We start from the raw sequence: 14,892 nt of genomic DNA on the forward strand, positions 1-14,892 counted from the left end.
GGTGTCAACAAGACTGAGGGGGAGTGATGGAAGAGAGAATGTTTTTTCTCTTCCTTTTCTGGTTTGGAAACATCTGCGGGCTCTCACAGCAGAAACAACAAAGGTTCTCCATTCCTGGCCTTTCCTGGTGGATAAGAAAGGAGCAGAGTCTTTTTGCTGACCTCAGGAGGACAACGGGAAAGCTTTCATTGTCCCGTTCTGGTCCACTGTCCTCGATATCAACCCTCCAATAGAATCAGTGTGTTCTTGGGGGCGGGATTCAATATAATACTAGTGATGGTATTTATTATAGCACGCTGAATTGCTTCAACCCATTAGTTCTGGTAGAGTATCTAGAACTGACCGTGGCCAAGGAAGAGAGCATGGGCCTGGGAGGCAGAGGACTGGGTTTTAATCCCGTCTCTACCATTTGCCTGTTGTGTGACTTTAGGCAAGCCATTTAACTTCCCTGTGCCTCAGTTTCCTCATCTGTAGAATGAGGATTCGATACCTGTGCTCTCTTCTACTTAGCCTGTAAGCCCCAAGTGGGATAGGGATTGTGCCCAACCTGATTATCTTAGAAAAGCTCTTGGCTTGTAGTAAATGCTTAAATGTATACCACAATTACTGTTAATCCAAATCCTTCCTCAACACCTAAATTATTTAGGGCATGATAGCTTTCAGTCTTTCACATCTACAGAGCATGAGACTTAAAATGGAGAACCAAGAATGGAGGTTAGACACAAGGAACAATTCTGTGACAGGGAGGGCTGAAAGTAATAGTAATGATAGCAATAATAATAATAATAAAAAAAATCATTTGGTATTTGTTAAATGCTTAGTAAGTACCAAGCACTGTACTAAGCACTGGGGTAGAGGTAAGATAATCAGGTCCCACACGGGGCTCACAGTCTAAAGAAGGAGAGAGAATAAATATTGAATCCCAATTTTACAGATGAGGGAACAGAGGCCCAGAGAAGTTAAGTGACTTGCCCAAGGTTACACAGCAAGTAGCAGCTTGAAAAACCCAGGACTCACTGAAAGGGGCTGCTTTCTGAATGACTCATCTGCTTTAAGTAATCTCCTGCACAAACTATGTCTGCTTCAACTATATTGTATTCTCTAAAACATTCAGTAAAGTACTATGCAAACAATAAGGATTTGATATATACCACTAGATTATGAGGTGTCTAATAAGAACCAGGTACAAATGGGTAGCAACAATACTTGCTATCTCCCGGGGAATTTTTAAAGCATAGATTTTTATCTGTCTGGGTTGCTCGACAGGTCACACATAGGAGGCAAGGGGATTGACAAGATGGTCTGTTTTCACCCCACGTTGCTGTATTTTCTTGATTCATGCATCAAAGCAAGTAGCATTTGCAAAGCCATCCAGGAAAGGTGGCTGAAATGTCATTTTTTTCCCCAATGATATTTTTTGAATACTTCCTTCAGGCAAAGGAAGTACTTAGTACTAAGTACTTCCCCCGAGAGACAGAGGCACCAATCAATGTTCTTCTGAGTTCCTCTGCCACATGGGACTCAAAGTCTTAATCCCCATTTTACGGATGAGGTGATTGAGGCACAGAGAAGTGAAGTGACTTGCTCAAGATCACAAAGAAGACAAGTGGTGGATCTGGGATTGGAATAATAACAATGATATTAATAATAATACTAATAATTGAGGTATTAGTTAAGCGCTTACTATATCAAGCACTGTTCTAAGCGCTGGGGTAGATATAATTGTAGAGAAGAGAGAAGCAGCGTGGCTCAGTGGAAAGAGCACGGGCTTTGGAGTCAGGGCTCATGAGTTCGAATCCCAGCTCTGCCACTTGTCGGCTGTGTGACTGTGGGCGAGTCACTTAACTTCTCTGTGCCTCAGTTCCCTCATCTGTAAAATGGGGATTAAGACTGTGAGCCCCACGTGGGACAACCTGATTCCCCTGTGTCTACCCCAGCGCTTAGAACAGTGCTTGGCACATAGTAAGCGCTTAACAAATACCAACATTATTAATTGTACATTCCAAGTGCTTAGTACAGTGCTCTGCACATAGTAAGTGCTCAATATATACTACTGAATGAATGAATGTGGAACAACTATGTGGGACAACCTGTTTACCCTGTATCTGCTCCAGTGCTTAGAATTGTGCTTGGCACATAGTAAGCGCTTAACAAATACCATTATTATTATTACTATTACTACAAGGTAATCACACTGTCCCACATGGGGCTCACAGTCTTAATCTCTGTTTTACAGATGAGGTAACTGAGGCAAAGAGAAGTTAAGTGACTTGCCCAAAGTCACACAGCTGATAAGTGGCTAAGTCAGGATTAGAACCCATGACCTCTGACTCCCAAGCCTGTGCTCGTTCCACTAAGTCACGAGCAAATCAGGTTGGACATAATCCCTGTCCCATGCGGGGCTCATAGTCTCAATCACCATCATACAGATGAAGTTACTGAGGCCCAGAGAAGTCAAGTGACTTGCCCAAGGTCACACAGCAGAAAAGTGGTGGAGCCAAGATTAGAATCCATGGCCTTCTGATTCCCAGGCCCATGCTCTATTCACTAGGCCATGCTGCTTCTTGTGATTTGACCTGTGACCCGGGTGGTCAGTGTGTCATTCAGCCAAATGCCGTTTCTCACATAGAAGGCACCACTGGCCACCAAACGTCAGTCACGGTCACTACGTCATCTCCAGGAGAAAGGTTCGTCTGTCCTAGCGGGAAGGATAGAGTCCCTTTTGTCTCTGGCTCCCCTCGTCTGGGGCCAGTTCCCAGCAGAGGGGACCCATGTCCCATCGAGACTGCCCAGTTTTGTTTCCAGCGGGGAACCTAGTGGAGCCAAGATGACCAGGAGCAGAAAGGATAAGGCAGAGCACTGAGCCAAATCATTTCTAGGACTCCAAAGAACTCATTGTTCTTCTGGGAATTTTCCCATATAGGGCAAAAACTGATCTTGGAATTGAGGGGCTGAAAGGCCTCAAGAGATCATCTGCTCTAACCCCATCACTCTGGAAAGCAGCCTGGCTCAGTGGATACAGCAGGAACTTGGGAGTCAGAAGGACTTGGGTTCTAATCCTATTTCTGTCACTTGTCTATTGTGCGACCCTAGGCAAGTCACTTCACTTCTCTGGGCCACAGTTACCTCATTTGTAAAATCGGGATGAAGACTGTGAGCTCCATGTGGGAGAGGGAGTGTAAACAAGCATTTAACAAGCGCTTTATCATGGGAATGCAAAAGCCCTTAGGAGAGATTTTTTCTTAATTTCCTTGTTTTCCAAGCCAAGTTTTTCCCAGGTCAAATCTAAGGCAAACTGGAAAACATCTTACTTTAGGACCTCTGTGTTCATGGACACTCTGCAAACAATCTCTTCTTGCAAAAAATCTCTCTTGTAGAACGCCAGAGGTCTCTGCCCACATATGGACAGGGAAGCAGAGTGGCCTAGCAGAAAGAACTGAGACCTGAGAGTCAGAGGACTTGGGTTCTGATCCCACTTTGCCACATGTCTGCTGTGTGACCTTGGGCAAGTCACTTCACTTCTCTGTGTCTCAGTTACCTTACCTGTAAAATGGGGATTAAGATGGTGAGCCCCAGGCAGGACCTGGGACTCTCCCCAACCTGATTAGCTTATAACCAACCCAGCACTTTGTATAGAGCCTGGCACCAAGTAAATGCTTAAATACCATTAAAAAAGACCCAACTGGAGGGGGCAAGGGATAGAAACCTGAGAGGGGTACAAGGAGGGGATCACTTCATCACTTCTTTCACTTTGGCTGACACAAAAAGACTTAAAAAGCAACCGGAGATGGAGCTGACTGGTCAACAACTTGCTCAAAAATGACTTGAACTGAAATGGTTCAGTTTGGTTGCACTGTGCAGTGTACAATGACCGGTCACCATCAAAAACAGGGCCAAGGATGTTTACGCAGGAAAAAACAGCTGATGCAAAGCAGATGCTGCCGAACACACCAAGGAATTCTGGGCCGAAACTTGATACCACGAAAAGGCCACGCAGAGGGCTAATCCACCCTGGTTTTTTGGAAGCCAGACATTTGATGTTGGTGGCCAGATGTCATTGTTGCGGATTATTTGGGGAAAAAGGAAGTAATTGCAACATAAATTCAGCTGTGGAGCAGTCAGGGTGGCTAGTCTTTCTACCTCCTTCTATCCCTCATGTTCAACAGAAAATGCCAACTCCACCTCCTCCCCTCCGCCCGCCCCCCCCCCCCAAAATGACAGTCCTTGGACTCCAAATTTAAAACAATTCTTCAAATGCAGCAACAGAAATATGACAGGGAAGGAAAAGTAGAAGGTCACAAAGAAAGAAGAGCATTTCCTGTGTAAGAGAGAGCCAGGAAATGCAGCTGACAGGGGAGGGAGAAGAAAGACAAAACCAGGAGAGTTCCAAGTAAAGAAGGGGTAGGGGATAAAGGCAGATAGAGCACCAGATCTACCACTGAATTACACCTGAGCTTTATCAGGGTCCAGAAAATGACATCTTGAATGAAACCCAAGATTCAGCATCTGGTAACTCCAATTAGAAGTCCCAACTCTTTATTTTAAGTGCAGGGGTGAACAGGAGAGGTATGAGTGGGGTGGAGAGGCCAGGGGAAAGAATGACAGACAAACCCAACTGTGGTTTGAGAGGCAGACATGCAGACATATGCAAAGGGACACACAAGAAGCAGTGTGGCCTAGCAGATTGAGCACAGGCCTAGGAGTCAGAAGGACCTGGGTTCTAATCCCGTCTTCTCTGCTTGTCTGCTGTGTGACCTCGGGCAAATCTCTTCACTTCTCTGGGCCTCAGTTGCCTCATCTGTAAAATGGGCAGTAAGACTGTAAGCCCCATGTGGGGTATGAGCTATGTCCAACCTAATTAGCTTATATCTACCCCAGTACTTAACACAGTGCCTGGCAAACAGTAAACGTTTAACAAACACCATTAAAACATACACAACTAGGGAAGGGGAATCCACAGTGATAATCAAGAAAGCACTTAGAACTTAGGATCCCCTTCCTACTAATGTTATATTGCAAAAATGATGTTATTGCAATAAGTGACATTTATTACAATATCCGACTGAATTTTAATAATAATAATAATAATGTTGGTATTTGTTAAGCGCTTACTATGTGCCAAGCACTGTTCTAAGCGCTGGGGTAGCCACAGGGGAATCAGGTTGTCCCACCTGGGGCTCACAGTCTTAATCCCCATTTTACAGATGAGGTAACTGAGGCACCGAGAAGTTAAGTGACTTGCCCAAAGTCACACAGCTGACAAGTGGCCGAGCTGGGATTTGAACCCATGACCTCTGACTCCAAAGCCCGTTCACTTTCCACTGAGCCACGCAATTTTATCTATCCTAGTGCTTAGTCCAGTGCTTGGCAAATTATTATAGAACTACAGAGTTATGGGGCATCAAACCCTGCTGCTTCTCCTTTGATTTCAATCAGATTCCTGACACTTTCAATCCCCTTTCTGTTAGCTCCTGCAACAATTTTTTTGACCCCAGAGAATCGACAAACCATCCTTGTATGCTTCGAGCTGGCTGGGGGTAGGGAAGGGGTGGGAGAGGATGAGGGGAGAGGCAATGATGGCCTTAGGGATTGTCCTCTAGTCTGATCCATCCACATCACCACATAACCATCCTTGCAGACTGCAGAGAGGGATAGGTCAACCAGCTCCTGGGTGGCCAGTTGGCCTTCGGTCTGGATGTAGCAGGAAGTGGTCATATCCCTTTAGGGTACGGCCTTATTAGCAGCCGAGAGCCGACCTCAAAGCTCATCTGGCCACCAACAGAAATGAGGCTGCCACCTCAAGCTGTGTGGCAACACTGTGGCTATTGAAGGTTACCTCTCCCGTGGGGCCGTCTGGGAAAAGAGCCAAAGAATCTCAATGTGAAGGGACTCCAATTGATCAGCCTCCTTTGCCTTCATTTTCAAGATGTCACTTCTACTGAACCTGCTCTTAGGATTCTGGATAAAGCCGTTACAGCTGGAGTAGAAGTAGGTGAAAAGGACAGAAAGAAGATGTTTAGAAAAGGACCGACCCCTCATCGAACTCCTCGTATTTAGAGGGCCAGGCTTCCTCTGCTCTGTAAATAACTAAGTCTGCCTCCCAAACTTCATTTTAATAATAATAGTAATAATTGTGGTACTTGTTAAAGCACTTACTCTGTGCTAAACACTGTGGTAGTTCCACGGTCATCAGACCAAACACTGATCCTGACCCATAGTTTAAGGGGGTGGAACACCTCTGAGACCTGGAATTGTCTTTTCCTTGGTACCAAGAAGCAGCCTGGCTAAGTGGATAGAGCATGGGCCTGGGATTCAGAAGGACCTGGGTTCTAATCCCGGATCAGGTGCATGACTGCTGCATGACCTGGGCAAATCACTTGACTTCTCTGTACCTATTACCTCAGCTGTAAAAGGGGGAATAAGAGTGTGAACTTCTTGTGGGACAGGGACTGTGTCCCACCTGGTTAACTTGTATCTACCACAGGGCTTAGAACAGTCCTTGGCACATAGTAAGCACTTAACAAGTACCATATTAATAATAATAAAAAAAATGCTGCATGATGGAGATAGCATGTAGCATCTTCTTTCCTCATCCTTTTCACAGCTGTATATTTCTCCAGATGTTCTCTCTGAGGTTTGGAGAGAGGGCGTTCCTCCTGAGGAAAAGTACCAGAAAAATCCAGGCCTCTCTTCTCCTGAGGGACTCATCAGCAACACCTGCATGGAACAATCCATTCAATTGGGAAACTGGGAAAAAATTCACTCACCATAGAATTAGTGCCAAGAAGGAGGGTGGAGAGATGGAATGGGAAAAACGGTGAAAAAAAGATGGGAGCCATGGGGCAGAGAGAGGAAGAAAGAGGAGAGGAGGAAGGGAGAGGAAGTGGGAACACAAGTAATGAGATAATGAAAACATGGAATTATTCTCATGAGATTGGGTCTTTGTATAAGCAACAGGATGAGACATCCTGATTTGGGTGGGACAGTCCTCAAATTGCAGGGCCTGCCCAAACTCCCATTCTATGTCCACAGGAAAACCGATGGTCCCGGGAGGTCAGACCCATCTCACCCTACGGGGCTGGGAAGATAGGGGGCTGAGATCAACTTGTAACCTCCTGGCCCACTGATTAGCCGTAGCCTCCCAGAATGAGCCACTGCTACACTGCTACCACTGAGCCAAAGCAACGGTGAGATTAGGATGTGAGCGAGAAAAGGACGTGAGCGTCAGAACCCCAGTGATATATAAGAATTGCTCAGGCTGTTACGCTGATGACAACTGAGAGCACCAATTAAAATGAAGGGAATCAGATTGTGAATGATAAGACGCGGGCAAAGAGGTTCCATGCACTTCATGGGAAGGTAACCAGGAAGAACAGCAGAGATGTCTAAAGTGCAGAGATCAAGTGTAATAGTTCTATTGGACAATAGTTCTATTGTCTTTGTGTCTTTGCAGTGGCCTTCAACAGGGAGGAGGCAAACAAAACAACTTGAGTGAGGGAGAATGAAATGAGAGGTTGTAAATTGAGTGTCTCATGTTTGTGAATCATTGAACGTTTTTTACTGAGAGCTTACTGGATATGAAGCAATCAATCGATAGATGGCATTTATTGAGATCTTACTTTGTGCAAAGCACTGTAATAAGTCCTTGGGAGAGCATGATACAATAGAATTAGTAGACAAGTTCCCTGCCCATAATGAGCATACATGAATAATATGAATACACAATTTATACTGCATACTCTAAAAATACGTACATAAGGGCTGTGGGGTTAGGGATGGGGTGAATATCAAAGGTCCAGAGGTCACAGGTTCGAGTGACTAGTGGACACAGAAGGGAGAGTGAGCTGTGGAAAAGAGGGCTTAATCAGGGAAGGCCTCTTGGAGGAGATGTGATCTTAATAACGCTTTGAAGGTGGAGAAAGCGGTGGTCAGGCATATGGGGAACATGGAGGGAGTTTCAGGCTGAGGGGAAGAGGTGGGAAAAGGGTCGGTGGTGAGATAGACGAGATGAAAACACAGTGAGTAAACTGGTGCTAGAGGAGCGGAGTGTACATGTTTTCCTCTTTGTTATCTTTTCCACTCACATTTGAGAATGAGTAAATCCAGAGGAACATCTGTTGAAAACTTAACAGTAATTTGAAACCCTTTTTCATTAAATAACCCTTGCCCAGTCTTTCAAAGTCTTTTAGGTAGGCTTTTGAAAGGAAGTGTTTTAATTGGGTGGGGGACAGGAGAAACTGCTTTTAAACAACTGCTATTCCCCTGACAAATCTCAGTATAACAAGAATGTGGCTTTTTGGCCAAGAGCTATTCCCATCCACATTAGAAGATTTCTAATAAATTTCCCTTTCCTCTTACTTTGCTTCCATAAGGGAAAGAATACATTTCAGAAAGCCCCTTCTGAAGGGCTGGCCTTTACTATTTTCTTATGGTATTTATTAAGTGCTTACTACCTGCCAAGAACTGTTTTAAGTGCTAACGGGTTATTTTCCCATCCTTAACCTCAATAATCTTTATACGTGCAGCTTTAAAAAGAAACATGACAAGATTCCTGGATCACTGTTGTGAGCACCAGGGTAGATACAAGTTAGATACTATATTGATCATCATGATATTTGTTAAGCGCTTACTATGTGACAGGCACTGTACTAAGCACTGGGGTGGATATAAGCTAATCAAGTTGGACATAGTACCCATCCCACAAGGGGCTCACTGTCTCAAAATCCATTATTCAGGTGAGAAATGAGGCCCAGAAAATTGAAATGACTTGCCTAAGGTCCCAAGCAGACAAGTGGAGGATTCTGACTCCCAGGCCTGTGCTTCATCTACTTAGCCATGCTGCTTCTCCTATTTGTTAAATGTTTACTATGTCAGGCACTGTAATAAGCACTGGGGTAGATATAAGCCAATCAGATAGGACACAGTCCCTGTCCCATGTGAGGCTCACAGTCATAATCACCATTTTACAGATAAGGTAAGTGAGGCCCAGAGAAGTTATGAGACTTGTCCAATGTCACAATGGCAAAAAAGTAGAAGAGCCAGGACTAGAACTCAGGTCCTTCTGGCACCCAGGCTTACGGTCTGCCCATTAGGTCATGCTGTATTCTCAGCTCCGTACACAGTAAGTGCTCAATAAATACCACTGATTGATTCATTCAAATCCACCTCCTGCTGGGATTTTCTTAAGACTTTGGTGCTCGTCATGCAACCATTCCTTTAGCCAGATGTGGAAACAATAATTACCTCAAAGGGCTACAAATTGGTGGTGTTTACTGGGGATGGTATTCTCATTTGGATGATCAATAGGAACGCTTGGTCTTAAAGATTCACCTGGACAGTCTTCTCTTCCTTTCTCCATTTTCCAAGTGTGTTTTTACACAGAAGGGCTCTGGTTCATTGACTCAGACTTAAATCTAGCTGCTCTAACAACTTGACCTCTGCCCTGGGAGACATACACTGACTCAAGCAAAGGCAAAGATTAGTCACCCAGAACACAGCAGGTGGGGGGCAGAAGGAGGGCAAGGTCGATTGGCGGGCTGAGCAAACCCCAAAGGACCTGGGTTCCGGGGAAGAGAAGAGAGGAACCAACCAGTTCATAGCACATATAATAGTGCTTGAATCACAGTAAGCTCTTAAATACCATAGTCATTATAAACATCACACTACACTATTCCCACATCCCTGTTGCTGTTAGAATGTAAGCTTCTTGTAGGCATGGGATGTATCCCTTGCTTCTGTTCTAAAATTACTCTCCCATGTACTGGGTTCATAGCCTTACCCATTCCCACTTGGCAGGATTCATGATCTAGGATGACAGTACTGACTGACCCAGTCTGGCACCCGGTGACCAGTCATGGTACTCTAGGACTTTTCAAAGATAACATATCACTTGGGGCAACTTCACCAACTTCCTCCGTCACCAAGCCTGTTGACTTTGTAAAGACCGGTGACCTGTGTCCTCAGATGCCAGTGGTCCGAATTGCTGGTAAAAGGGTAATGTAACCGTGACGCGTGTGTGTTTGGAGAACTTGTGTAAATGTTTGTGGCTGAGTTTCACTGGTGGAGCCGGGCAAAGGTAAGTCTATTAACATGACCGTACCTTGTTGACTCGTTTCTCCCTCAATACTTTTTCAGGCTAGGCCTTCTCTTTGTTTGAGAAGCAGCGTGGCTTAGTGGACCAGAGCATGGGCCTGGGAGTCAGAAGGACTTGTGTTCTAATCCTGGCCCCACTACATGTCTTCTCTGTGACCTTGGGCAATCTTCTCTGTGCCTCAGTTACCTCAAGTGTAAATGGGAATAAGTGTGAGCCCCATGTGAGACAGGGACTATGTCCAAGTGATTAACTTGTATCTATCCCAGTGCTTAGAACAGTGTTTCGGACATAGTAAGTGCTGAACAAGCAACATAATTGTTATAATTATTATTAATCCTGCACCCTGCTTAAACCACAGTTCCAGATTTTGGGTGGCAGCTGCAAATAATTTTGTAAAACTACTAAAATATTCCAGAGTTGGGAGTACCCTGGATAATTCATTAATTAAACTCACTTCTTTTCTTGTTGACTCTAGAAGCTTGGGTAATAATAATAATGATAATAATGGTGATGGTGAATAATTGTGTTACTTGTTAAGCACTTATACATGTTCCAAACAATGTACTAAGCACGGAAGTAGATACAGTATAGGAAGATTTTTTTATGGTATTTGTCAACCGCTTTCTATGTGCCAGGCTTTGTCTTAAGTACTGGGGTAGATACCAGAAAATCAGGTTGGGCAAAGTCTCTGTCCCCCTAGGGTTCATAGTCTTAATTCCCATTCTACAGATGAAGTAGAACTGAGGCACAGATAAGTGACTTGTCCAAGGACACACAGCAGACAAGCAGTGGAGCTGGGACTAGACCCCAAATTGGAGCCAATTCCTGTCCCACACAGGGCTCACAGTTTAAGTTTGGGGGAAACAGGTAGGGTAATCTCCATTTTACAGGTGAGGAAACTGAGTCACAGGGAAGTCAAGTGACTTGTCCAAGGTCTCTCAGTTCACATTCACGTCTGAAATGGGATGTGCTCATTTTTTGGCTTATTAGCACTCTGGGACTTCAATAAACTCTGCCTACCCCTCCCCACCCAGCACTTAGTACAGTGCCTGGCACCCAGTAAGTACTTAACAAATAGCATTATTATTATTATTACTCCCAGTTCCTGAGAGGGAAAGAACTGACGTTCAGGCTTGGAATGGGATGTCCTGACAGCTTTCTTCTAAGTCAGTATGGTCACCTGACTGCTTTGAAGCCACGGGAAGCAGCGTGGCTCAGTGGAAAAGAGCCTGGGCTTCGGAGTCAGAGGTCATGAGTTCGACTCCCGGCTCTGCCACTTGTCAGCTGTGTGACTGTGGGCAAGTCACTTAACTTCTCTGTGCCTCAGTTTCCTCATCTGTAAAATGGGGATTAACTGTGAGCCTCACGTGGGACAACCTGATTACCCTGTATCTCCCCCAGCGCTTAGAACAGTGCTCGGCACATAGTAAGCGCTTAACAAATACCAACATTATTATTATTATTATTATTTGAATACATTACATTATTTAAAGCCCTCAAAACAACCCAGTGGCAGTGGTGGTTTTCTCATCTCCTTTTATGAAAGAAAAAAAAACATAAACAGGTCAAGCCAGCAAGACCAACAGGCCAGACATTTATCCATTGCCCATTCAAAGATAGCCACTCTATCCATACGCTCATATCCACCCACTTTTGGCATCCCGTTTCAAGATCTCAGAGGACAATGACTTCAACTTCCGAATGAATAATTAAATGGTTCCAATATTCTTGTGCTGGCCCTAGGAAGTATGAATCCAATTAGTCTCTGACTTCACACCCAACCCAATCAATTGATAGCACATTTATTTTCAGGATGCCGATTTGATTCCTTGGGAAGTAACAGAAAAACACCCTTGGAGCCCTCAGGGTGAAGGAATTCCTCCTGGTAACTGTTACATTTTAAAAATAAAAAAGACCTGTATATGGTCCATTACGCTCTCTTCGAGATCCAGCCTTCTCTTCTCTCCTTTCCACTTCTTCTTCACTTGTCTCCTTAGCCGAAGCAGCTCCTTGTGGTCAGGGACTGCATCAACCAACATTCTAGTATTCGTACTTTCCTCAATGCTTAGTATAGTGTTCTGCACACAGTAAACACTCAATAAATACCACTGACTGACTGATTGATTTCTCTCAGAACTACGGCAGTGGACTGTTCCTATGATTTTAGAAAAGCAGGGAGACCTAATGGTTAAAGCCCAGGCCTGGAGCCCGGGACCCTGAGGTCTGATTAAGGCTCCATCATTTGCCTGCTGTGTGACCCTCGGCACGTCACCTAACTTCTCTGTGCCTGCTTCCTCAACTGAAAAATAGGGATTCAATACCTGTTGTCCTTCCTTCCTAGACTGTGAGCAACATGTGGGACAGGGGCTGTGTCTGACTTAAGTAACTTGTATCTACCCAGAGCTTAGAACAGTGCTTGAAACTTACTACGTGCTTAACAAACCTCACTAAAATGATCCATCTCCTGGACAATATGATATGATGTCAACTTTTAAGTTTTCAGAGTGGGGGTGAAAAACAGGGTAGGGATTTTAGAGGGCAGGAAGAAGAGTTGGAGGGAACAGGCTCCAAAAAGCTCCTATATCAGAAAGATGCCATTTTGGGTACGTTGGGCCCTGGCTGAACAAGCCTCCTGGATCTGAGGTTTAGTCAGATACCAGGGCAGGCAAATCTGAAAGTTGAGCTCAGAAAAATTAGGGGGGCTACCATCCACTTTGCCTGTATGGACTGAGCCCCAGGGCTGACAAACTCCAAAATCAGTCTAAACCCCCAGGTTTCAGCACAATCAGCAATTCCATTTAACCTCAGATTGGACCCAATGTGCTACTTCAACTCAATCTGTTCTTTCCAAGCGCTTAGTACAGTGCTCTGCACACACTAAGTGCTCAATAAATATGATTGAATGAATGAATCTACCATTTCTTCTCCAACTAGGCTTCTCTTTTCTCTGAAAACATCTGGGAGGTAGGTACACTGTTTGAGATATGTACTCATTCTTCCAGAGTGGCATTTGGTGCCCTCTAAAGTCTGGAAAGACTGATAGCCCATCCCATTTGGCCTACCTTCCAAATGGCAAAGTTCTTAATATAGGTAAAAATAATAACTATAATAATCATGGTATTTGTTAAGCACTTACTACATGCTAAGCACTGTTCTAAGCACTGGGGTAGATCCAAGGTAATCAGGTTGGACCCAAACCCTATCCCACATGGGGCTCACAGTCTTAATCCCCATTTTACACGAGGTAACTGAGGCCCAGAGAAGATAAGTGATTTACCCAAGGTCACACAGCAGACAAGTGGCTGGAAGAAACCAATTCATTTTATCATCTAATGATTACTAGTAACATTTGTCATCTAAATTAGGAATTTCAGATTTGGTGTTTCCCAGCTTTTGCTAAGTAACATGGATTCTATTCAAAGCCCCTGAAATGACCTCGGTTTTGTTTATCCATGTTAATTTATTTATTCATTCATATTTATTGGGCGTTTACTGTGTGCAAAGCTTTGTACTAAGTGCTTGGGAGAGTACAGTATAACAATAATCATGTTCCCTGAAAGGATCATGGAGTCCAACAGGAAAGGAGTGGTGTCTACTTTATTGTATTCGCTCAAGCACTTAGAACAGCACTCTCCACACAGTCAAGTTCTCAATAAGTACCACTGAGTGACTGAACGGGAGTATGATTTATCATCTAAGAGATTAACCAGCACTGTTTTTGCTAATTAACAACTTCGAGACCCATCGTACACTGTACGGGGTTTCTTTAATTTCTTTCACTATGTATAATGAAAAGTAGAAGATACAAGAAAAAGGAGGATGGGAGAAATAAGCTCAAATTATTTTGTAGGTTTTCCTTTCCACCTTCTCTGAGTCCAGCTTCTGGGACAGGACACAGATATCAAGTTCTCTTCCTGCTGTTTATTTTTATTTTTTTCCTCGGTACGACTGCTCTCAGGACTTCCCCAATTTCTTAGAATAGGGCATGGCACCCAGTGGATATTCACTATACGCCATCACCAATCCCAACCCACCTTTCCTCCATCCATTATGGGTATCAGCTGAAACTAGGGTTGTGATGAGGAAAGAGAAAAATTGGCCAGGAGGATCAAATGGAAATGAGGCTGCTACAAGTATGAAAGTCCATTATATTGGTATTTTATTGGCTTCATTTCATGCAGAATATATAGCCAGGATGGTATTTAAAATGCAAAGGATCACTCCAACCTCTATACCTCTTCTCTTACTGTCCTGATGGCTCCTTTCACTCCAGCCAACAGAAAAAAAGCACTTATCTCAGGGTCTATCTTATTGTGATAAATATGATCCATCCTTTGGTAAAAATATAAAATAGATTTCATGATGCTATTGTTTTCTTTGAGACCGTTTACAAGTATAATTACTGTTAATGTACTGAACCACTATGTAAATTAGAGAAGAAGAGAGTTAGGCTCTAAGGGTCTTCTGAGGGAAGGAGCTTCCACTTTACTGTAGGTTCCAATTCCTCGTCAAAGTCTCCTGGGTCCTGTTCCATTGTGAGTTCTAAGAATACCTGATATGCAAACAGTGAAGGAGAAAGAAAATCAAGTTTTTCCCCTAGTCCACGAGAGCTGGGGACTAAGGAAACAACATTGCTGGCAAATTAACAGTGCAAATCAGCCACCAAATCTGTTACAGACGTCTTCTTCTTGGGGATAGCAAATGGTTAAGCTATCATCTGAAGCAATTCCCTTCACTAGTAAGCAAATAATATTTTTATTCCAATTCTTTCCATTTTATCTTTTGCCTGAGGATAATCA

The 14,892-nt window shown here is 44.0% G+C and overlaps 1 protein-coding gene across 1 annotated transcript in view; it reads right to left on the minus strand.

Annotated features, from left to right (window-relative positions):
* Window positions 1-14,229: 14,229 nt before the first annotated feature.
* Window positions 14,230-14,892, minus strand: part of LOC100078462 (ATP-binding cassette sub-family A member 9-like) — a 54,185-nt gene continuing 53,522 nt past the window's right edge. The window contains exon 34 of the mRNA XM_029080162.2: window positions 14,230-14,645. Within this exon, the coding sequence (XP_028935995.1) occupies window positions 14,547-14,645 (99 nt within the window). The 3' untranslated portion in view covers window positions 14,230-14,546. The remainder of the gene's footprint in view (window positions 14,646-14,892) is intronic.

The sequence above is a fragment of the Ornithorhynchus anatinus genome, chromosome 15 (assembly GCF_004115215.2).
Source record: "Ornithorhynchus anatinus isolate Pmale09 chromosome 15, mOrnAna1.pri.v4, whole genome shotgun sequence".
Classification (NCBI taxonomy): Eukaryota; Metazoa; Chordata; class Mammalia; order Monotremata; family Ornithorhynchidae; genus Ornithorhynchus; species Ornithorhynchus anatinus.